At 40.7% G+C, this 22,292-nt stretch overlaps 3 protein-coding genes across 3 annotated transcripts; 1 reads left to right on the plus strand and 2 right to left on the minus strand.

Annotated features, from left to right (window-relative positions):
* Positions 1 to 548: 548 nt before the first annotated feature.
* hsp90aa1.2 (heat shock protein 90, alpha (cytosolic), class A member 1, tandem duplicate 2) lies at positions 549 to 6,334 on the minus strand. The gene is made up of 11 exons (XM_029463000.1): positions 6,188 to 6,334; positions 4,315 to 4,464; positions 3,747 to 4,113; positions 3,523 to 3,656; positions 3,122 to 3,439; positions 2,869 to 3,034; positions 2,554 to 2,744; positions 1,920 to 2,067; positions 1,548 to 1,816; positions 1,086 to 1,419; positions 549 to 1,001 (listed from the first exon to the last, which is right to left on the minus strand). Exons 2-11 carry the CDS (start codon positions 4,462 to 4,464, stop codon positions 889 to 891), a joined length of 2,190 nt encoding a protein of 729 aa, XP_029318860.1. The 5' UTR covers positions 6,188 to 6,334; the 3' UTR covers positions 549 to 888.
* Positions 6,335 to 6,681: 347 nt separating this feature from the next.
* Positions 6,682 to 11,256, minus strand: hsp90aa1.1 (heat shock protein 90, alpha (cytosolic), class A member 1, tandem duplicate 1). The gene is made up of 11 exons (XM_029463001.1): positions 11,095 to 11,256; positions 10,047 to 10,193; positions 9,595 to 9,961; positions 9,350 to 9,483; positions 8,946 to 9,251; positions 8,647 to 8,812; positions 8,272 to 8,462; positions 8,019 to 8,166; positions 7,637 to 7,905; positions 7,192 to 7,525; positions 6,682 to 7,089 (listed from the first exon to the last, which is right to left on the minus strand). The coding sequence occupies exons 2-11, from the start codon at positions 10,191 to 10,193 to the stop codon at positions 6,980 to 6,982; spliced, it is 2,172 nt and encodes a 723-aa protein (XP_029318861.1). The 5' UTR covers positions 11,095 to 11,256; the 3' UTR covers positions 6,682 to 6,979.
* Positions 11,257 to 13,369: 2,113 nt separating this feature from the next.
* On the plus strand, positions 13,370 to 21,009 carry wdr20b (WD repeat domain 20b). Its single transcript, XM_029425288.1, has 4 exons — positions 13,370 to 13,671; positions 16,129 to 16,311; positions 17,481 to 18,962; positions 19,254 to 21,009. Exons 1-4 carry the CDS (start codon positions 13,423 to 13,425, stop codon positions 19,308 to 19,310), a joined length of 1,971 nt encoding a protein of 656 aa, XP_029281148.1. The 5' UTR covers positions 13,370 to 13,422; the 3' UTR covers positions 19,311 to 21,009.
* Positions 21,010 to 22,292: the final 1,283 nt, after the last annotated feature.

Raw genomic sequence — 22,292 nt, forward strand, 5'->3', positions numbered from 1 at the left:
ATGCGTGTCACTATGGCTACAGTCTGAAAACAATTGTATCAGTATTGTGGTATTTGTTTATCAACCACCGTTCGTGTCCTTGAATACACCTTTGCAATTGTGTCTCATGAAAGCCATTTGTGGAGTCAAATCTGAGGTCCCTGGTCAATAAAGAATCACTAGCTGTCGAGCCCATAGAATCCTTACCCAAGTGTCCACATCCTGTTCATTCGACAGCATTGAGGACACAATTATTTGTGTTTTGTTTTACCTTATTATCATTTCTTCAACCAATGCCTTGATTTTGGCACCTATGTGTTTATGTTGTGAATTCAGCTATTTTGCAAATAACTTTGTGACAGAAGGGAGGTTGAGACTTCATGGCAACAAGAGTTGTTCATACACTCGCTATTCATACACACAATGCCCAAACAATTGTGCTTTAAATGATTTAACTGAATTTATACTTGTCATAAGTTGTAACTTCTTGTACCTTCATGAATTATTTTCTTTAAGCCGCCTCCATGTTGTAAACTTATCAGAGAATCAGTACGGATGAACAAAGCATGACTCGTTAACATGGTAAACCTTTATTTATGGGTCCCACCCCCTTTCAAATAACAGTATCATTTTTGATATATTTACAATTAAAGAAAGAACACACAAAGGACATTGGAATGTCAATAAATACAAAAAGAAATGCATTGAAAACTCAAGTTACAAAAAGTGACAACTTAAAAAATTATTCTAAAAGGAATGAATCTGACACTTGTCAAATCAACAAAAGAGAAAAAGAGAACTTGGTCAAAAATGTGTTAAGGGGAGGGCCATCCCAGGCTCATTTACAACATTAAACTTTAAATTCTAGAGAACACTATTTCAGAATGCTAAGAGGCCGCAGAAACCGGCCTAGTCCACCTCCTCCATCCTGGATGTGTCTTCATCATCCCCTTCAAGAGGGGGCATGTCCTCAGTGGGAGCAGAGATCACTTCTTCTGGTGTCAGATCATCTTCATCGATACCTAAAATGAAGCACATTAGTCAGTAAAGCCAGGTTAATTTTTATTTTATATAATTGTATTGTGTCAATAAGCACAGATACTCACCAAGACCCAGCTTGATCATTCTGTAGATGCGATTTGAGTGGGTCTGGGGGTCATCCAAGGTAAATCCCGAAGAGAGCAGGGCAGTCTCAAAGAGCAGGATGACCAGGTCCTTCACAGACTTGTCATTCTTGTCAGCCTCTGCCTTCTGCCTCAGGGTCTCCACGATGGGGTGGTCAGGGTTGATCTCAAGGTGCTTTTTAGCAGCCATGTAGCCCATGGTGGAGTTATCCCTCAGAGCCTGAGCCTTCATGATCCTCTCCATGTTGGCTGTCCAGCCATAAGTGCTGGTGACGATGCAGCAGGGGGAAGAGACCAGGCGGTTGGAGACTGAGACCTTTGGAGGCATTAATAATTAACAATAGTTAGTTTCTGCCCCAATTGCATAACAATTGATTATACACCATACGTTATAGAACACCTCATTGGTTGTTTTAAAGCGGTTTAATTTATGTGTCCTCTCACCTTCTCAACCTTCTTCTCCAATATGTCCTTCATTATCTTGCACAAATTTTCAAACTGAGTGTTCTTCTCCTCCTGCTTCTTCTTGTCTTCTTCATCCTCTGGCAGCTCCAGGCCTTCCTTGGTCACTGAAACCAAGTTCTTGCCCTCAAACTCCTTCAGCTGCTGGACACAGTACTCATCGATGGGCTCAATCATGTAAATAACCTCAAGGCCGACTTTGCGGAGGCGCTCCACGAAGGCAGAGTTAGCAACCTGGTCTTTGGTCTCACCTGAAATACATGGCAATATTGTCACGCATTTATGTAATTCCACATTGTTCAGTACACACTTTTTAATTTACATGAACAGTTTATGGATGTGGAGCGTCCTCACCTGTGATGTAGTAGATGTGTTTCTGGTTGTCCTTCATACGTGTAACATAGTCCTTCAGGGAAACCACCTCATCTCCAGAAGCTGAGGTGTAGTATCGCAGCAGCTCAGACAGCCTCTTTTTGTTTTGAGAATCCTCGTGGATGCCAAGCTGAAAGATGAATAAAACTAAATGTCGGAAACATGCACGCAGATCCATTTATCGATTTAATTCTGGTTAAAACAGCTATATCAGTGTTAAACATGTAAATACAGTGATATTGGTCTCCAAAAAGTAACCATTGATAACCAAAGTGCCTCCATTTAAACAGAAGATGACATTAAGGAGCACAAAAACAAGATTCAAAGTAGCTTTTCATTAGGACAATATGGCCAAAGAATCAGACAGATGGCTACTGCGTAAAAGTTCAGAGGACCAAACGGTAATGATTAACTATAATTCAAGAGGTTCATGTGAAGCTTTGCACTTTCAGCAAACATAGGCTCTATCCTGCTAAAATTCAGAAGACATTTGGCAGGATTTGTGATGACATCAAACCAAGGCACAAGGGTTTAACACAAGTTGGCTGGCAATAGTTTAAATGTGACAGGATTAGTAACACTCGCAGCTTGCACGGTGCAAGGTGAGGACACTGACCTTGATGTTCTTGGAGAACTGCTCGTAGTACTTTTTGTAGTTTTCCTTGTCCTCGGCGAGTTCAGTGAAGAGTTCCAAGCACTTCTTGACCAGGTTCTTGCGGATGACTTTCAGGATCTTGCTCTGTTGCAGCATCTCTCTGGAGATGTTCAGGGGCAGATCCTCAGAGTCCACCACACCCTTGATGAAATCTGATAAGCAATATTTTCAAATGTCTAAGATTATTCATTTGTTATTTGAATTACATAAACTGATTATTCGATTTTATGGATTAAGTGTATACCCTAGCAATTTCACATTTGGGTTAATACTCACTGAGGTACTCAGGGATGAGCTCGTCGCAGTTGTCCATGATGAAGACCCTGCGCACGTACAGCTTAATGTTGTTCTTCTTCTTCTTGTTCTCAAAGAGGTCGAAGGGAGCACGACGAGGCACAAAGAGCAGGGCACGAAATTCTAGCTGACCCTCTACTGAAAAGTGCTGTGAGAAAGACGGTTGATTAAGTCAGTTTTCAAATTGGATCATAATACTTGTATTAAAATACATGGAAATCACCAAGAGACCTACCTTGACAGCCAGGTGGTCTTCCCAGTCATTGGTGAGACTCTTGTAGAACTCTCCATACTCATCATTAGTTATGTCGTCAGGGTTACGGGTCCACAGTGGTTTGGTCTTGTTCAGCTCTTCCTGGTCAATGTACTTCTCCTTGATCTTCTTCTTCTTCTTCTTTTTGTCTGAACACTTGTCGTGGTCGTGCTCCTCATCTGACCCAACATCCTCAATCTCAGGCTTGTCTTCGTCCTTCTCTTCTTCATCCTTGTCTTTCTCCTTCTCCTCCTCCTCGGCCTCATCATCACTCACCTCCTTGTCACGCTCTTTCTCCACCTGAATAAAAATAGAACTCAGTCACTGACCATCAGGTTAACTGTTGTGAATTATTTCATTAAACAACTTAAATGAGCACTTACAAAGAGTGTGATGGGATAGCCAATGAACTGCGAGTGCTTCTTCACAATCTCTTTGATTCTTCGCTCCTCTATGTATTCGATCTGGTCTTCTTTCAAGTGCAGGATCACCCTGGTGCCACGCCCAATGGGCTCAGCTACATGGTGGAAAGATGGGTCAAAGTAAGTTACAGATAGCCCTCTCCCTCCTATAGGTACCCCAGAGTAATGGCCTTTATATTACTTACAGTTGTCCACTTTAACTGTGAATGAGCCTCCAGCAGATGACTCCCAGAGGTACTGCTCGTCATCATTGTGCTTGGTTATGACTGTCACCCTCTCAGCCACGAGGTAGGCAGAGTAGAAACCCACACCAAACTGACCGATCATGGAGATATCGGCTCCAGCTTGCAGAGCCTCCATGAAAGCCTTGGTGCCCGACTTGGCGATTGTGCCCAGATTATTGATCAGGTCGGCCTTGGTCATGCCGATACCCGTGTCAATCAAGGTTATGGTGCGTTCCTCTTTGTTGGGAATTACTTCGATTTTGAGGTCCTTGCCATTTTCCATCTTGGTGGGGTCAGTGAGACTCTCATAGCGTATTTTGTCCAGGGCCTGGGGGGGGGGAAGCATTAATAAAAAAGTGTTGACAGAAATTTCAAACCATCCTTTTAAATTATTCAAGATTTGTCAATTCCTTAATTTTCAGTATATTACTTTGTGTTATAGCCGGAGTGTAAAACAAGCTCAATAAACATCTTTGAAACAACATGAGATTAAGGAAACGGCTTTAGACTAATACTATGACAAACTTACATCTGAGGAGTTGGAGATGAGCTCCCTAAGGAAGATCTCTTTGTTGGAGTAGAAGGTGTTGATGATAAGGGACATAAGCTGAGCAATCTCAGCCTGGAATGCAAACGTCTCAACCTCCTCCTCCATTGGTTGGTCGTGTGATTCAGGCATCTAAGCAGAGGGGACAAAAGACTATTTTTAGAACATGCATGTATCATTGATTACAAATGCACACAAAATAAATGGTATATCCTGAAAACTGAATGCATTGTCCCCATGAAGTAATGTTGGACACTTTTGTATGACTTAAGTCTAACCCAGTAATTTTACTTGTTCTCATCTATTTTTTTAAGTTATACAAGCATGTTATAGGCCTGTGCGCAAGATATATGTTGGTCTACAGATCGTCTGCAGCATAGTGAGTCACTGCGTTGTCACACCTACAACAAGCACTGTCAATCACACTATGGTATGTGCAAGTAATAAAGGTTACACCTTACAATAGAGTAGAATCAACACCACCACAAACTAGCAGCCTTAATAACTACCTTAGTGTTGAATCAATGCCTCTGACACAATCTCAGTATTTATTACATGGCTGTTATGTTCATGAGTATCCATTAATATTGTCCGTTATCTGTCAGTGCCATTATCAAAACGCTGAACAAATTATCTGTTCAGTTAATATCAGTTATCAGAAGTAACAGTCAGGTACGCATCAGTAATGAATAAACAAGTATCACTTGTGTGGGCAGGTGGTGTGACAGACTGTCCAGCTCTGCTTAGTGCGCCACCTAACCTATAATCTATTTTTGCCAAGTGAGATTAAATCCACCTGCTTCTGCCTTAATGCAAGTTACATAATGTACATTTGATTGTCTGCAAATACAATTCAAAAAAGTATATGTTAAGAGTGTAGAAAACTCAATTGTACTTTTAGACAATCTTAATTGTCTCAAACTGTTTATAGAATTAGTTCCACCATCCAGACCTTAATAGAACGATGAATCAGCGTTGACTTACTGTTTTTCAGCCACAAATGTTAATAGATAATGACAGCGTAATTACAAGGGCTTTCCTCTCCTACTGCAATAGATATGATTGGTAATTGGTTGATCACAGAAGCACGTGGCTAGGATTAGAAGCATCAGTAAAAATGACTCCACCTGCTGGTTTCCCAGGCGAATTGCAAGTTTCTAGAAGGTACCAAGAGGCGAACAGAACTCTAGCAGTTTCCATAGAAATCGAAGGCTCCTCCTCTTAACCATCTGAGGAGCTTCTGTAAATGATCGCCCTGTACTTCACTGAGCTTGCACTGTGAAAATCTGTGAAAAAGTTATCTGCTCAGGAAATCAGATTTAATTTGACGAATTTCTGTACCTGCTTAACATAACTGCTGACTGACAAGTGCACCCCGAATGCATCATGTGGTCCATGTGGCTGCTGTCACCCTGCTTTGAGCGATGTAAAGGTAATGTCATGTGGGCGGTATAGTTGCCAAGATAATGTTGGAAAAAGTTTTTACGTGTGCAAATAACACTGACATGCCAGGGAAATTACTTTGTCACTACCGTTGCAAACCTTGACGTACAAATGCACACTCAAATGACAGGCCTATGGTTGTAATTGTATTGTCATAAGCTGATTATTTTACAATATACATTAACTATATTTACTCATAGTCATCACCATTTAAATCCAGGCATGTCAAAAATATTTTTACATTATTGTCATGTATAAAATATCAGCATTGATGGAAAACGGTTAAGCTATATAACAACTAAGCTAGTATTAGCTAACATTAACCATGAATGTCAAAGTGTGTAATATTATTTTTTGATCAGTTGGCATCTCGTTTAAATTTTATAATAATAAAAAATAAAAATGTATTTACCTTGGTCCTGTATCGAAAACACGGATGTGAAATGTGTGGTCTTCGTTTCTAAGTCGTAGACAACCCGACTAAAGAGATATCTAGTGCTGACAGGTTAGCTGTGCAGCTTTTCTATCCTTTCAGAGACTTCGAGAAATCCTGACCTGAGCTTCCAGAACCATCTGGAATCTTCCTCTCTACAGCTCGGTGTTGACCGCTGACAGGCTCAGTGGGCTGTCAATCATGATGTGTGTACACGCCTCTGTCCATTCTTGGCTGGAGAAGGCGGGACTAAAAGTAGGGGGTCTGAGCCGGGTGGTGAGGAGGGTGTGTGAGAGCAGAACAACTAGAATGAACCATGCAGTGTTCACTGAAAATTCCAGAACATTGAATAAAATAAAAGATCACGAGTGACTTCACCTCTTATGGATATCCCTTTTCAACCAATAGAGGAACCAAAAACCAAAAAATTAGATTAAATTCAGCATGCAATATTCAGTAAGCAAGATTGCAGGTTTTATTTCTAAATATTTTTTTATTACAAATTTGAATGCATTTCATAAAAAATGTAACAAAAAGAGACATAAGTCAAATTCCCAGTGACTTTATATTACTCTTAATGGTTGTCAGTAGTTTTATATAAGCGGCTGATACAATGTAGATTAAGCCACACTGTGGCCTACATTCATTCCATTATTAACTTGTATTGACTCGTTAATACTGTTTAAGAAATGAGAGTTGTGTTAGAGTGATGTGTCTATTTGAAGAAGCAGTATTACAAAAATAATAATTAAGAAAGCAGGAAAGAGATTTTTAGTCAACTTCCTCCATTCTTGATGTGTCATCATCTCCTTCCAAGACTGGCATATCGTCATCAGCAGGCTGAATAAGGTCTTCAACTGCAGAATCATCATCATCAATGCCTGTGGATGAGAATGAAGTTATTAGCAACCAAAGCCATGCATTAATGTATAATAAGCAGATTCATTCCTGTAATGTCAGTTGTCATGGAGAAAAAAACTTACCAAGACCCAGCTTGATCATTCTGTAGATGCGGTTAGCATGTGTCTGTGGGTCCTCCAGTGTGAATCCTGAAGACAGCAGGGAAGTCTCAAACAGGAGGATGACCAGGTCCTTCACGGCCTTATCGTTCTTGTCAGCCTCTGCCTTCACCCTCAAGGTTTCAACAATTGGATGCAGAGGGTTGATCTCAAGGTGCTTCTTAGCTGTCATGTAGCCCATGGTGGAGTTATCTCTTAGGGCCTGAGACTTCATGATCCTCTCCATGTTGGCTGTCCAGCCGTATGTGCTGGTGACGATGCAGCAGGGGGAAGAGACCAGGCGGTTGGAGACTGTGACCTGTTAATAGTGAAATTTATTATTGTCATAGTCAAACAAAATTGGCTATACTATAACAATTGTACGGTGACATTAAAATAGATTAAATCATTTTTCAGCCTATCCCTTTACCTTTTCAATCTTCTTGTCGAGGATGTCCTTCATGATCTTGCAAATGTTTTCAAATTTATTTTTGAGCTCCTCCTGCTTCTTCAGGTCTGCCTCATCCTCTGGCAGCTCCAGGCCTTCCTTGGTCACTGAAACCAGGTTCTTGCCATCATACTCTTTCAGCTGCTGGACACAGTACTCATCGATGGGCTCAATCATGTAAATAACCTCAAGGCCGGCCTTGCGAAGGCGCTCCACAAAGGCAGAGTTAGCAACCTGGTCTTTGGTCTCACCTGTAAAAGTTAATGTAAATTCATTAAATCAATACACTAATTACTAAATAACTTTTGCGAAAACTTTGAAGCTAAATTTTCTTAAAAGAAAAGAAGTGAGTTGAATAGCTAACCTGTGATGTAGTAGATATGTTTCTGGCTGTCCTTCATGCGTGACACGTAGTCTTTCAGGGAAACCACCTCATCTCCAGAAGCTGAGGTGTAGTAGCGCAGCATCTCAGAAAGCTTCTTCCTGTTCTGAGAGTCTTCATGGATGCCAAGCTAAAACAGGAAATTATGTGTTACTAATATTCAACGTTAAACATGGGAAAATCAGATTTAAGAAGGGTTAGAGTTAAAGACATGACTTCAGATGGACCACCCTACCTTGATGTTCTTGGAGAACTGCTCGTAGTACTTTTTGTAGTTTTCCTTGTCCTCGGCGAGTTCAGCGAAGAGTTCCAAGCACTTCTTGACCAGGTTCTTGCGGATGACTTTCAGGATCTTGCTCTGCTGCAGCATCTCTCTGGAGATGTTCAGGGGCAGATCCTCAGAGTCCACCACACCCTTGACGAAATCTAAATAGAGAAAACACTGCTTAGCCTTCCAAAGCCACACAATATACTAAATAATATATAATATAATTAATATATATATATAATATATTAAAAGCACAATTCTCTTTAATATCTAAAAAAGATCTGACTAATGAATTGTCTGTGAATGATTAGTAATATACAGTATGTTACTAATGTTACTCACTGAGGTACTCAGGGATGAGCTCGTCACAGTTGTCCATGATGAAGACCCTGCGCACGTACAGCTTAATGTTGTTCTTCTTCTTCTTGTTCTCAAAGAGGTCAAATGAAGCCCTTCTGGGTATGAAGAGCAAGGCACGGAACTCGAGCTGACCCTCCACCGAAAAATGCTGCAAGAGACAAAAATGAAGTATGAATTTATTAGCTTAAAAAGCATCACATTAAGCGATGATTAAATTTGGAACGAGGTAGTTAGTTATATGGCACTTTTTGGCAACTTTATCATCAATAGACTCGGATTACCTTGACAGCAAGGTGGTCCTCCCAATCATTGGTGAGACTCTTATAGAACTCTCCATACTCTTCATTGGTGATGTCATCAGGGTTACGGGTCCAGATTGGCTTGGTCTTGTTCAGCTCCTGGGCATCAATGTACTTCTCCTTGACCTTCTTCTTCCTCTTGTTCTTGCTCTCCTTTGTGTCCTCGTCCTCGTCGGAGCCCACATCCTCAATCTTAGGTTTGTCCTTGTCCTCAGCAGCATCTTTCTCAACTTCCTCTTCCTTTTCTCCATCTTCAAGGTCCACTTCCTTCTCCCTTGTCTTCTCCACCTGGAAAGAGTGGTGGTTTAGGAATTTGTATGTGCGTGTCAATATTATTGGTTATTATTAGGTTATTGGTCTTATTGGTAATGGAAGTTAGAACTTACATAAAGTGTAATAGGGTAGCCGATGAACTGTGAATGCTTCTTCACAACTTCCTTGACGCGCTTCTCCTCACAGTATTCTGTCTGATCTTCTTTGAGGTAAAGGATGACATGTGTGCCTCTGCCAATGGACTCTCCTAAAAGTAGCAAGACAAATCAATGATGAGCACGGAGCCTGGTTATGAGACAAATTATATTGATCATGTAAAGGATTGAATATATTATATTATACCAGTGAGGGAACTTGCCTGTGTCCACTTTAACTGTGAATGAGCCTCCAGCAGATGACTCCCAGAGGTACTGCTCATCATCATTGTGCTTGGTTATGACTGTCACCCTCTCAGCCACGAGGTAGGCAGAGTAGAAACCCACACCAAACTGACCGATCATGGAGATATCAGCTCCAGCTTGCAGAGCCTCCATGAAAGCCTTGGTGCCAGACTTGGCGATTGTGCCCAGATTGTTGATCAGGTCGGCCTTGGTCATGCCGATTCCCGTGTCAATCAAGGTTAGGGTGCGAGCGTGCAGATCGGGCCTGACTTCGATTTTCAGATCTTTGCAGGTCTCAAGTCTGCTGGGGTCTGTCAAGCTTTCATATCTGATTTTGTCCAAGGCCTGTACAGATGAGATACACTTGTTAAAATGCTGCTTACATTTAAAAAAAAAAAACGTAAATAAATAAAGTGCTGATTTTACTTACATCTGAGGAGTTGGAGATGAGCTCCCTAAGGAAGATCTCTTTGTTGGAGTAGAAGGTGTTGATGATAAGGGACATAAGCTGAGCAATCTCAGCCTGGAAAGCAAAGGTCTCCACATCCTCCTCCACAACGTTTCCGGCGGCAGGCATCTAGAGGAAAGCACACATTTTATAATGTGATTCTGGATTCATAATAATGCTCTTTGCACTTAAACATGATCATTTGCTCTAAAATACAATTTCTAATTTTTTTTTAGATATCTTAGAAATATCTTCCTGCAGTTATATTTGAAATCTATTCTCCCCGCTCGTTGAAGGCAGCCTCATGGCATGAGGAGGTTAGCTATTGCAGCTGGTAGACGAACACATGCTCCTTCTGTCAATCAAAGACTGGCCATTTGCTAAATGGGTGGAGTTCTGATGCTTTCCCCAACCCCCTAAGGCTTCACCATGTGTCATTCAACACCTTTATAGTAAAAGAAAAGGTATTGTAGCTGGAAAAACTACATATGTGTTTTAACTGTAGAGCAGTAATGTTCTATTATCTTTTTTCACCAGTGAGGCAGTTGTATTTAGGACAAAAAAAATCTAACTTGTAGTAACACCTCTTAAATTCCTTATTTATATCCAGGATGAAAAAAGGTCATTCAGTCAAGTAAAATTGGTATGATTCCATTTAATTCAAACACTGATCCTATAACTGTAATTTTGTTTGCATCAAGATATGAAACTGCTGTATCTGCTCTTTGTGCCAGCCGGTTTTCCTGCTCATCCGCCATTGCTCTAACACTCGGGGTCACCCTGCTTGCCATGTGTTCCTTGCATGTTAAAGTCTCACTAGGATAGTAGTGGTAAAGGGGATATTCTGCCACACAACAAATAACTGATATTCAACATCTAACTTATGTGTTCTTTTGTTTATAATTTGTTCAATTGTATCAGCTAATTGCTTAATTTTCATGTATTTTAATTTGTAGCATGAATTATTGCTGCTCTGCCTGTGTTCCCATTTAAGCAAGCATGTATTTGATTTGAGGTGTTCCAGTCTTACCTTGAATAGAATGTATTGCTACAGTCACTTCTTGATAGCAATTCGTCAAATGTATCACTGAGCTTATCTTCGAATTCTTGAAGACCTCCAAGTGTGCTTCGCTGCTCCTCCTGTGGGCAGTAAAATGTCCCTTGGTGTGTTCAAGTAACTCTATGCAGAGCCCACGACATGCCGGTGTCTTTTTATACTTAAGGGGTGGTTTCTCGAAGCTCCCATTCAGAAGCTTCCAGAAGATATGTTCACTACACTAAGGGGGGTGTTGAGGAAAGGCTGGTAAGGGGGGTGGTTAGTGAGACACCAGAGCCCCCAAAGTTTATGTGCCCTTATAGGGCTGCAGAGTCACAAGAAGTGCCTGTCACTCACATTCAGAGCTTTCCTGATAGCTTGTCTAACTCTTAGGCCCCATACCCTCCTGTAAGCGTCACAGCTGTGCAGTGATTTGGCTATCAGCTGCTGTCGTAGGGCCTCACTCACACACACACACACACACACACACACACACACACACACACACACACACACACACACACACACACACACACACACACACACACACACACACACACACACACACACCATAGGGCTTCCTATGGACAGCAGGCCCATGTCTTTTTTTGGCATGCAAGATTGGGGTAAATCTAGTATCAAGCTGAGATACACATTTAAATAACATTTGCTATAGAGATTATTTTAGAGTGTATATGAGTTTGCTTTATATTTTAAAAACATAACTAATATAAATAAACTTTATTATATCTGTTTGACAAAATTCATAGAGCTTTCAGCCGCATCTTGTGGCCTTCATCATCGGATGGACTTTGGAAACAGAATCAGCCATCTTAACATGAAGATGTTTCAGCGTCTGGATAATTGACGAAGGCCGAAGACAACATTAAGGGGATGTATGATTCAAACGTTCAGCAATGTAGGCCCTGCCCTGGGACTTTGACATGTGTGCCTTATGGCTAATTCATAGATTGTATATGGGCTAATTACACTACAATTTATAAATGTATTAGAAAATGTACTGAGAGCTGCTATAATGAATTACTTTCAATGTCCTGATTTGATGAGTTAGCAGTATCTGTCAGTTGAAGGAAACATGACTAGTTGTGTAATATGATTGTTAAAGTGTAAAACACGTTTCTTGTACAAGCGATACATTGCTTGGTTGGAAACCCAGAGAATGCTAGACAGGAAATAGTAATTACACATAATTATGATTAGCACATTTGCAAAACATACAGTATGTTGATGACAGCTATCTGAGCCACGAGAGAAGGGAAAAAAATGCAGGCTTACTAGTCTACTGTAATTTGTCCGCTATCACCCCCATAACATATACATACCATAAACAACTCTCACACACACACACACACACACACACACACACACACACACACACACACACACACACACACACACACACACACACACGTTTTAGATGTGGGACAATACACAGTAACTACAACCTTGTATAAGATAAAAGAATAGAATTTTCTGGTAACTTCAGCTGACCAGAGGATGGCACTGTGTTACACTTTCGACAGATCTGTTATGTAATCAAAATGTTTCCACACTACTAGAAGCTGACTGTCACTGAGAAACATGGGGAGCTGTTCCAATCACTGTAAGATGAACATTTAAAATTGAGCAATGGTAGAGAAAAGGATGTTGCTGGAATTCAGAACTGGATGCCCTGGGATGTCCATGATTGGATATCCTTATTTTAATAATTTGATCACATCACAGTTTCAATCTCATCTTGGTCCCATCTATGAGACCTTTGTATCTTCTGTCTGCGTCCACTTGGATTTATTTATTTTTTATAAATATTGTCTACTAAACTAGTGTTTTTCTGCATTTGTTCTTTTCTAGGAAATACACAATTTCAGTACATCTCTATATACATAATATACATATATAAGTGTTCCTTGCCTAATAATTATAATAAATACTTATTGTTTGTATTTGCTATAAAATTGCGACATTATATTGCCCTTTTATTTAATTGTCACTAGGTTGGTACACTAATATCCAAACATTCTGGAGCCTATCTTATTATATGATAACAGCTGCTTAGTTGTTAGATCTTTTTTTATATATATACTAAGATACGGCATTAAATATGTACAATTTGTCTATATGGGGTATAATATATATAGTGGATTTAAAACTGGTTCCTTCACTTATACACTGTTTATTTTTTCAAGTTTTGTCTCACATGACTATATTCTCTGTACGCATGGCTGCAGGACTTCAACGGTGCAACGCATGCGCTCTCGCTAACATCCGGGGCTCGGACAAGGATGAACGCCAATTTCCAAGATGGCGGCGGAGGGAGGAGGGAAGGAGATGAACGAAATTAAAACTCAATTCACCACACGAGAAGGCGTCTACAAACTCCTCACTCACTCCGAATACAGCCGCCCGAACAGGGTGCCTTTCAACTCGCAGGGCTCCAATCCCGTCAAGGTCTCCTTCGTCAATGTAAACGACCAGTCCGGCAACGGCGACAGGATCTGTTTCAATGTGGGCCGGGAACTGTACTTTTATATCTACAAAGGCGTGAGAAAGGTAAACAGTATTGACTGCAGCGATGGAGCCTGCGCTGTCCATGAGCAGCCCAATGATTTGGCATCTTCAAACGTGTTGCACCTTGGCTGTCAACTCTGTTAGCTTATGTCATTGAAGTGCGCAGGTTGTCAAGACAAGGCCATGTAGCAGACCTAGCTAAGTTAGGAGCTAATTAGCATTCTTAGCTAACATCGCCACAGTAGTTGTTTTTGCCTCGATGAGACTTGTGTGCGCTTCACAGTAAGCCAGTTGTTTTGAGTCCTCAGTCAGTGATAAACTGTGACATGAGAGTGGACATCGAAGTGGATAATGCGAGGAAGGCTTGTCATGTCATGTGTAATAATGTGTTTGTTTATCCCCGTTCTTCAAATGGTAAAGGGGTGGCAAGTTGTCAACAGTGCTCACCAGCAGGGTCAACTTTGGTGTATTTATTACAGAACTAAATGTTCACATTATAAGCTATTGGGGTGTTTGTTATTCGTGATGTAATGATGTGTTCACTATACTGTCAGGGTTTTGATGTGATGTAATATGATCAACTGTTTGGTTGCACACAGTGATGATGTCATTGCAGCAAGCCACGTTTGGGCTTGTTTAGCAGGGATGGTGACTGTGACAGTCAGTGATCGTGCCAGTCAGTGATCGTGCTGGTGATGTGTTTGTCCCTGAAGCACCTACAGAATACACAATCTAACAATGGCAGCATAGCCTCCCTATATGAACTCTGCTGCTGCTATTTCTCCAATTCAGGTGGTCTCATAATCTCTCAGTAGAGTAAAAACTATGAGAGGAAGTAGTATTTATTAGGCCTGTCCTCGACTAAAGAAATGATATGTCGACAAACACTCATTCAATTTGGTCAACTAATCTTTTCAATTCAATCGACAAATCTGTAAAAATTAGTTCCTCAACAAAGAATCATGCAAAGGCACCATTTAAAATGTTGTGTTTAACAGAGATGTGCTCATAAGTTTATTTGAAATAAGTAATTCAGCATGAAAAAATGTCTGACCGACAAAGAGTATTTTATTTTGGAATATGCAAAAATGTGAATAATTTTATCATTCAGTATCGGCTCATTTCAGATTCTAAAAGCAGTATTTTTCCAGTATTGTTTTAATGCATATAACTTTAAGTAGTTTTCCATTAACTGTGATTTGATATTTAAAATGGAAATCCAAAACAATTGTTTTTTTCCATACAACAGAAACAACACAGCAAAACTTGTTGGTGATGTTCTGGCAGTGTGCCCAAATTGTAATGAGCCCTGCACCGTTTAACTAACATACTGTTATTCCATCCTATTTTACCATCCTTTCTTAAAAGATTTCAAATTAGTCTGTTAAGAAAAAGTCAAGAAAAATGTCCTATGTCTACAGGTAGACTTGAAGTTGAATATTAAGTTGGCATTTTCTCTAACATCTAAGGCTTCAATGATACTCTGATGGCACAGATAGCTCTGAAAGACAGAGATGGACTATATAATAAAAAGGTACTCTGATTGTTAATGTCAATTATTGTAAAAGTTGTCCACATTAGTGTATGGCCCTCCCACTTGTCTCAATAGGTGGGGAAACACTGCATATCTATTCATTCAGTCCGTCTCTTTTTATATTATTTAAATGACGTGTCTTACCTCTAATTCTGATGTTCACTTCCCGCACAGAGTTGACCTACAAAAATATACTGTCGTACATACAGCCAATAGTCTAGAACCAGCTTGTGTTTGACTTAATAAAAAATATTTGTTTTAAATTAAGCCTTAATATTATGTCAAATATTTTGGTAGCCAATAGGGAAAGCTATGTTCATTAGGTATATATTATAATTTTCCTTTAGACCTACTACAGGTTTAGCTAATGGTTTTGTCACCTTTTTTCCTGCAATAATAAAACATGATTTTAGTTAACAGTCAACCTGTATGGTCTGGCTGGGCTGGTCTTCCTCTATTTTTGGATAATGACTTTCCATGTGTCACAATTCATTATCATCATGCATCAGGAACATTTGGTTGGCGCTTAGTACACATCAACAAAGAGTAGATGGCAGCCACAAAGCTCTTGAGATATTTGTGCAAGCAAGTACTGAAAGATTTTAGTTTTTATTAAGTGGGATTCTTCTGTAGACTTTTATTGACCCTAGTTCTGTCGTTCTCATCTGGGATAAATTGTCCCCTGGTGGTGTTTGAGAGAATTTAGGGTATTTTCTTTACTGTGACTGCATTATAAATAGATTATATGTCAATTGTCCTCTAAAATAAATCTTTGGAGAAAAGCTCTGACATACAAGCTGCTGAGTTGTGAAGTAAAGTATTAGAGGTCACCTTGAAGGAGAGGCAATGTCTGAAATATAGGCAATATAAACAAAGTGGTTGCTTGTCTTTATTAAGCACTGTCAAAATAGTTGACCCTTTTTATATTGTTTTTTCTCATTTGTGTGTATTTCTCATTGTTCTAGGCTGCCGATCTTAGTAAGCCCATAGACAAGAGGATATACAAAGGAACGCAGCCCACATGTCATGACTTCAACCCCATCACAGCTACAGCAGAGAGTGTCTCGCTGCTGGTGGGCTTCTCAGCCGGCCAGGTGCAGCTCATCGACCCAATAAAGAAGGAAACCAGCAAACTCTTCAATGAAGAGGTGGGTTCTATTTAGGCTCTATTTGGCGATCCGATCCTTTATCAACAACTGAAATGATGATCGACAATTGTTTTTTCTCTATGCGGATATAAAGTCAATTGTAACTATCTTTTTATCACAAATGAGATGTTTTAAAAATCTCTAGAATCTGTGTCCGACTGTGCACTTAGAGATGTATCCAGTGGTGTGGAGTGCATTTTACGTACTTAATTACAAACCAGTTTGCCACCTCTTACAGCCCACATTTCCGTTCTCCATTTGACCGGGGTGACTGGGGTGGGGTGATTCCAATATTTTACGTTATTTTATATAGCAATATTCTTGAATAAAGTACAGAATTGTTTTTTATTATTACGCCCAAGAACATACAATTGCAACAAAATAAGTGTTCTAGTTTTTATGTCCGCATAAATGTAACTGTTTGCCTCCAAATATTCACTAAAGACGAAACAAAATGATCTCAGTTCTTTAATTTGTGAAATTCAGATTCTGTATAAAATATAGACATCTAAAGTGCACATCTAACTGTTGCCAAATACAAAAACATTAACATTGAATCTTCTTTTCACCTCCATAATTTGTATGAATTATTTTATAATCTCTAACTCATCCACCGTGGAGCCAGTAGCAATTTCTCTATCGAGAGATGCACTGTTGCATGTAATGTTTTTGTAAGTTTAATAATAATAATAATAATAATAATTCAAATGTAAACATTATGAATAAAGCTTTGAAGGTTTGGGTATGCTACCGCCTTAATTAAAGATAAGATAAACAAAACATCGCACCAAGCAAAGACACACAAACTTTTAAAAGGGAGCCAATGTTTGAATAATACTTTTTGCATAATCTTTTGTTGTAGTTTATTTACGTAACTTTAACTGTATTGCTTGTAGTGAGCGGAAATATTTGATTATTTCAAAGCTCTGTCAGACGCAGAGCAATGCCACTGGCCCCTTGGCGATGGAGCGATCTCGATTAACCATGATTGGACGATGTGAAAATAGAAACCATCGCCCAACCCTAGTAGTCAGCTCCTGATGTTCTGTTGCTTAGGCCGACAACTTTAATGACTAACATTTAGTTTCAGTTATCCACTGTTGAAACAATGGACTGACCTGTATCTTTGTTTTTCCTCTTTCTCTGTTTCTTTGTCCCTCCCTCCCCAGAGACTTATAGACAAGTCCCGCGTAACGTGTGTACGATGGGTTCCTGGTTCAGAGAGCTTGTTTCTGGTGGCTCACTCCAGTGGCAGCATGTATTTGTACAACGTGGAAAACACCTGTGGCACCACGGCGCCTCACTACCAGCTCCTCAAGCAGGGTGAAAACTATGCTGTGCATACCTGCAAGAGCAAGTCGGCTCGCAACCCGTTGCTGCGCTGGACAGTGGGTGAAGGGGCGCTCAATGAGTTCGCCTTCTCCCCGGATGGCAAGTTTCTGGCTTGTGCGAGCCAGGATGGCTTCCTGCGGGTGTTCGGCTTCGACGCCGCAGAGCTCCATGGAACAATGAAGAGCTACTTCGGAGGCTTACTGTGTGTGTGCTGGAGCCCGGACGGACGATATATCGTGGCAGGAGGGGAGGACGACCTGGTGACGGTGTGGTCATTTTCAGACTGCAAAGTGATTGCACGGGGGCACGGCCACAAGTCGTGGGTGAGTGTGGTGGCATTTGACCATTGTACCACCAGTGTGGAGGACGGTGACCCCCCTGCTGAGTTCAGTGGTAGTGACGAGGAGTTCCATGAGCAGATTCACTTTGGTGCGGGCAGAGAAAGAGCTAACAGCGCTCATTCTCGGCTTTCGAAGAGAAACTCTACAGACAGTAGACCTGTTAGTGTGACCTACAGATTTGGCTCAGTGGGCCAGGATACCCAGCTGTGTCTGTGGGACCTAACGGAGGACATTCTCTTCCCTCACCTCCCTCTGTCCCGCACTAGGACTCACACTAATGTTATGAGTGCTACAAGCCCTCCAGCCACGGGACAAACTACTACAGCGACTACTACAGCGACTACTACAACTACAACTACTACTACTGTATCCGCCACTAATCCCGTATCCGCCACTAATCCCAGTGGCACCAATGGTAAAGACAATGCGAGCAATAGTAGCAGCAGTGGTAACCCAGCCAACTCCCTCCCCAGCACCCTGCCTCGATCCAACAGCTTGCCACACTCCTCCAACCCAACAGGGGGCAGCACCCCTGACAGTCAGACAGGCAGCAACACCAGCACCACCGCAACCGCAACCACCACGACCACCACGACCACCACCACCAAGGGCAACAGCATCATTGACAGTGCTTTCATTGCCACCGGTGTCAGCAAGTTTGCAACTCTGTCGTTGCATGACTCGCGCAAGGAGCGCCACGAGAAGGACCACAAGCGGAACCACAGCATGGGTCACATCAGCAGCAAGAGCAGTGACAAGCTCAACCAGCTTAGCTCAACACGGACGGCAAAAGCGGAAGCAGCTAAGACTCTGGGCACCACGATGTGTCCGCGCATGGAGGACTTGCCGCTGCTTGAGCCGCTGGTGTGCAAGAAGATCGCTCACGAGAGACTCACTGTGTTAATCTTCCTTGAGGACTGTCTGGTAACAGCCTGTCAGGAGGGTTTCGTTTGCACATGGGCTAGGCCTGGGAAAGGGGTGAGTGACAGGCCTCTCGAGGATACTGTCATGTGACACCTCTTAACTTACACTTTCTCGAATACAGGCATTTTTTCTCGCTGCATTCAGAAGTTGTTAACGTCACTGTGTGCAGCCAATGGTTTTTGGTTATTTCATGCAAGATTTACACTAAACCCCTCAGCATTTTTGATGGTTAATAGCACATCCTCTCCGACAGTTAACCTCATGGCCTCACTATTCTTGCCTCTTTTAATACATTCAAGTAACACTGTTGTTTGTTATCAATGTGTGTTATCTGTCTCTCCGCAGGGATTGCTATCATCTCAAAACAACGCAGCCAACTCCCCCAGTGGAACAGTAGTATAGCCCCAGTGCTGGTGCTGCTAATGACAGCTCCATGCAACAGAGACGGGGATGACCATGGCCAAGGCCCTGCAGCGCTTCTTCACACACTGTCACACACCACATGACCTCCAGAGTAACCTTCATTTTCATCACTGCAACCACCCAGATGCTCTCTTTGTGTTACTGCTCATGTTTGGATAACCGATGTTGGCCAAGCCAGGGTTAGAAACACGACACCCCTTTTTGTCTGGGCGTGACAAAGGGGACAATTGGAAGTAAGATGGCAAGCTTTAAATCGTCCAGGAGGTTTATGAGAGGGATTGGCTGGCTCATTGTTCCATCTATGGTCATATCAAGTCGTGTCTAGTCTGAAAATAACAAAACTCTAGTACCCAATCCTTTGTGCCTGTAGATCTTGAAAGACTAGACATGCTGTAAGCATTGTGGTGATGCCTCAACCTAACCTTTTTATATGGGTTTAATTAGAAAATCTTTCAGATATTTTTTTTTCTTCAAATGTAATCCGATAAAGGGAATAAGATGAGGGATTGTTTTTGCCAATGCTAAGTGTCTTTCATTCTTCACTTCCTGGGCGATCTCTTGTTCAGCCCCAGTCCTCAAAACCTGTTCAAGAGTGATTGGAGCTTTTAACTTCCTTTACAAATATTTTAATCAGTGGTATCACAATTTAAAGTGTATTTGCACAGATTTTCTTTCATTCTTGTTTTTTCTTTTTTTCATTTTGAATTAATGACGGTGGAACACAAGCAAAACATTTTGAAGACAGTTTTGGAAGCACTTGGGGGGGAAATGGCTTGTTATTGCCCTCTGTCTCAACGCTGGATGCTGCAATCATAGTTTTTTATATGGAAAGAAATTGTTTGCACTTAATAGTTTGTTAGAGGAGAATGGCTTTACATTTTTGGAGTGTGTAAGGACTCCTTGACAAGGTTGAAATATAAATAGAATTTAAAAAACCTTTGTATCTATTGAACATTTATTTTAATATTGTTTCAGATTAAATGGGCTCTGTATTATATGTAAATATTGTACTTCAATGATTTATGGGTGAAATTATCATTATTACATTAGTTCAAAGATCCTCATTTCAGAAAATAGTGATATTTCTAATACAGCAGATCTATACCTAATATTAAAATGAATCTTGAATATGCAGGTGTTTCTTTTCTGTTGTACATAAAGAGAATTCAGGTGTATTTTTATTAATGAAACGTTTGGTATAGGAGACATCTATGAAATCTAACAGGTAGTGCTGAATGCTAGCTAGCCTGCTGCTGCAGAATTCTTTTACAACATTAGGCAGGTAGGCGCAGACGCAGCGGTCTAATTCAGCCATCACTCCGAGCTCAGGTAAACCACAGGAAGACTAACGCTGGCATAGTTCCCCTCACTAGTCCCATCCATCAACATGTGTGTGAATTCACTTTAACTAACAAATAAGACTGATAACCATGTTCTGCGGACAGGGCTGCAATCTGTGAGTCCTGGTTTTGTGAGTAATAATTACTGAACTGATGCTGAACTTGTGAACAAACATTTGACACTGTTGAATACCAACTGACTAACGCGAGCACTTGATGATGGTGGAAGTGCTTGAGGTGAGCGTGTTTTTCAAGCACCCACATAGGAAGACTGAGGATACTAACAGTGGGAGCCTTTTCCTCCATGTGACGCCTATTAAAACAGCTTTGAGAGATTACATGTTCCATTTGTGTTACTTTATTAAGTGTGTATGTACTCACCGCATGAATCAACGTCTTCATGTAGCAATGTCTTCATTAGTTGGGATTATACCTTCATGTGTCCCTCCACGTGAGGCCAGAGGTCAGGCTCAGCACACTCAACACATGTATTAGGTATCCTGCTGAAAATATGGACAACCAAACACTGACTCGTATCATTCATACATAATAGTGGTACTTCCATTACGGTATTAGCATTTAGCTCAGCCAGTGTAGGCTAGCATTTTAAAATGTTACCTGTAATTACTCATTCATTCAACCTTTATTTAAGGTCATTGAGGGGACCCTCATTTACAATGACATTGAGTCAATTACAAAAACAAAACAAAGAGATAGGGAGGCAGTACCTTTTATAAAATAAAGCCATTAAAACTTTTTAATTGGGGAAAATGATTTTATAGATAAATTGGGATAATTAAGATGTAAAATAAAAGTTATGTAAAAGGCTCTACGCTTTTGCAATAAGGGTAGATACTTTAAAATAATTAAAAAGTCAAATAAAATAGTTACGTAAAAATATATATTTTTGACAATACTGGTATTAAATCAGATCCAGCAGATCATGTCCTGACATGATCACATTCGTCCCTATTAGGAATTAAGGGAATGATAATGAGTCAGTCACTTCATTTAATTGTGTTACTTAAGGCCCTGCCACACGGGTGTTTTCAGTTATCAGCTAATTACACCTCTGCTCTGGAGCCATGCTTGAAATTACGTGAGTTATTAAACCAGACGTCCGTTTCTAAAGAACCTGCACACTCACATGTGTTTTCAATTATTCTGGTTGATTACGCCTCTTCTACAGGGACGGCTCACCCCAAAAGCCCTACATATTCTTCCTCGTACCCGCAGTGCTATTTATCAATCCAGATTGTTTTGGTGTGAGTTTCAAGGTGTTAGAGATATCGGCAAATGTAATTGAAAAACGCAACTGCAATGTTTCTTTCCAGAGAACCCGTTACTCAAGATAATCCGCAGACCTTGTAGTGAACAGTTTCATGGAGGAACTATTTACTTTATTTATTTTCGCCAAACCGTATCACCACGCCATGTAGTTCCATTATATTCGAGAGAAGGCAGACATCTCCATGGCCGATATCTCAAACACTTGGAAACTTACATCTAAACAATCTAGATTGATAAATGGCACTACAGGTGAGAGGGAAAATATCTATTTGATTTAGGAGTGAACTGTCCCCTTAGCAGGACAAGATCACATCCCTATTAGGAATTAATA

The sequence above is a fragment of the Cottoperca gobio genome, chromosome 24 (assembly GCF_900634415.1).
Source record: "Cottoperca gobio chromosome 24, fCotGob3.1, whole genome shotgun sequence".
In the NCBI taxonomy this organism is placed as follows: Eukaryota; Metazoa; Chordata; class Actinopteri; order Perciformes; family Bovichtidae; genus Cottoperca; species Cottoperca gobio.

Coding starts and splice junctions, on each gene's coding strand:
- hsp90aa1.2 (XM_029463000.1), bottom strand. CDS start 4,464: ATGCCTGAATCACACGACCAACCAATGGAGGAGGAGGTTGAGACGTTT. Junction 4,114..4,314: donor TCATCTCCAACTCCTCAGAT/GTAAGTTTGTCA, acceptor CCCCCCCCCCAG/GCCCTGGACAAAATACGCTA. Junction 2,745..2,868: donor GCTCATCCCTGAGTACCTCA/GTGAGTATTAAC, acceptor ATTGCTTATCAG/ATTTCATCAAGGGTGTGGTG.
- hsp90aa1.1 (XM_029463001.1), bottom strand. CDS start 10,193: ATGCCTGCCGCCGGAAACGTTGTGGAGGAGGATGTGGAGACCTTTGCT. Junction 8,813..8,945: donor AGGACCACCTTGCTGTCAAG/GTAATCCGAGTC, acceptor TGTCTCTTGCAG/CATTTTTCGGTGGAGGGTCA. Junction 7,906..8,018: donor ACATATCTACTACATCACAG/GTTAGCTATTCA, acceptor TAACTTTTACAG/GTGAGACCAAAGACCAGGTT.
- wdr20b (XM_029425288.1), top strand. CDS start 13,423: ATGGCGGCGGAGGGAGGAGGGAAGGAGATGAACGAAATTAAAACTCAA. Junction 13,672..16,128: donor TCTACAAAGGCGTGAGAAAG/GTAAACAGTATT, acceptor TCATTGTTCTAG/GCTGCCGATCTTAGTAAGCC. Junction 18,963..19,253: donor GGGCTAGGCCTGGGAAAGGG/GTGAGTGACAGG, acceptor GTCTCTCCGCAG/GGATTGCTATCATCTCAAAA.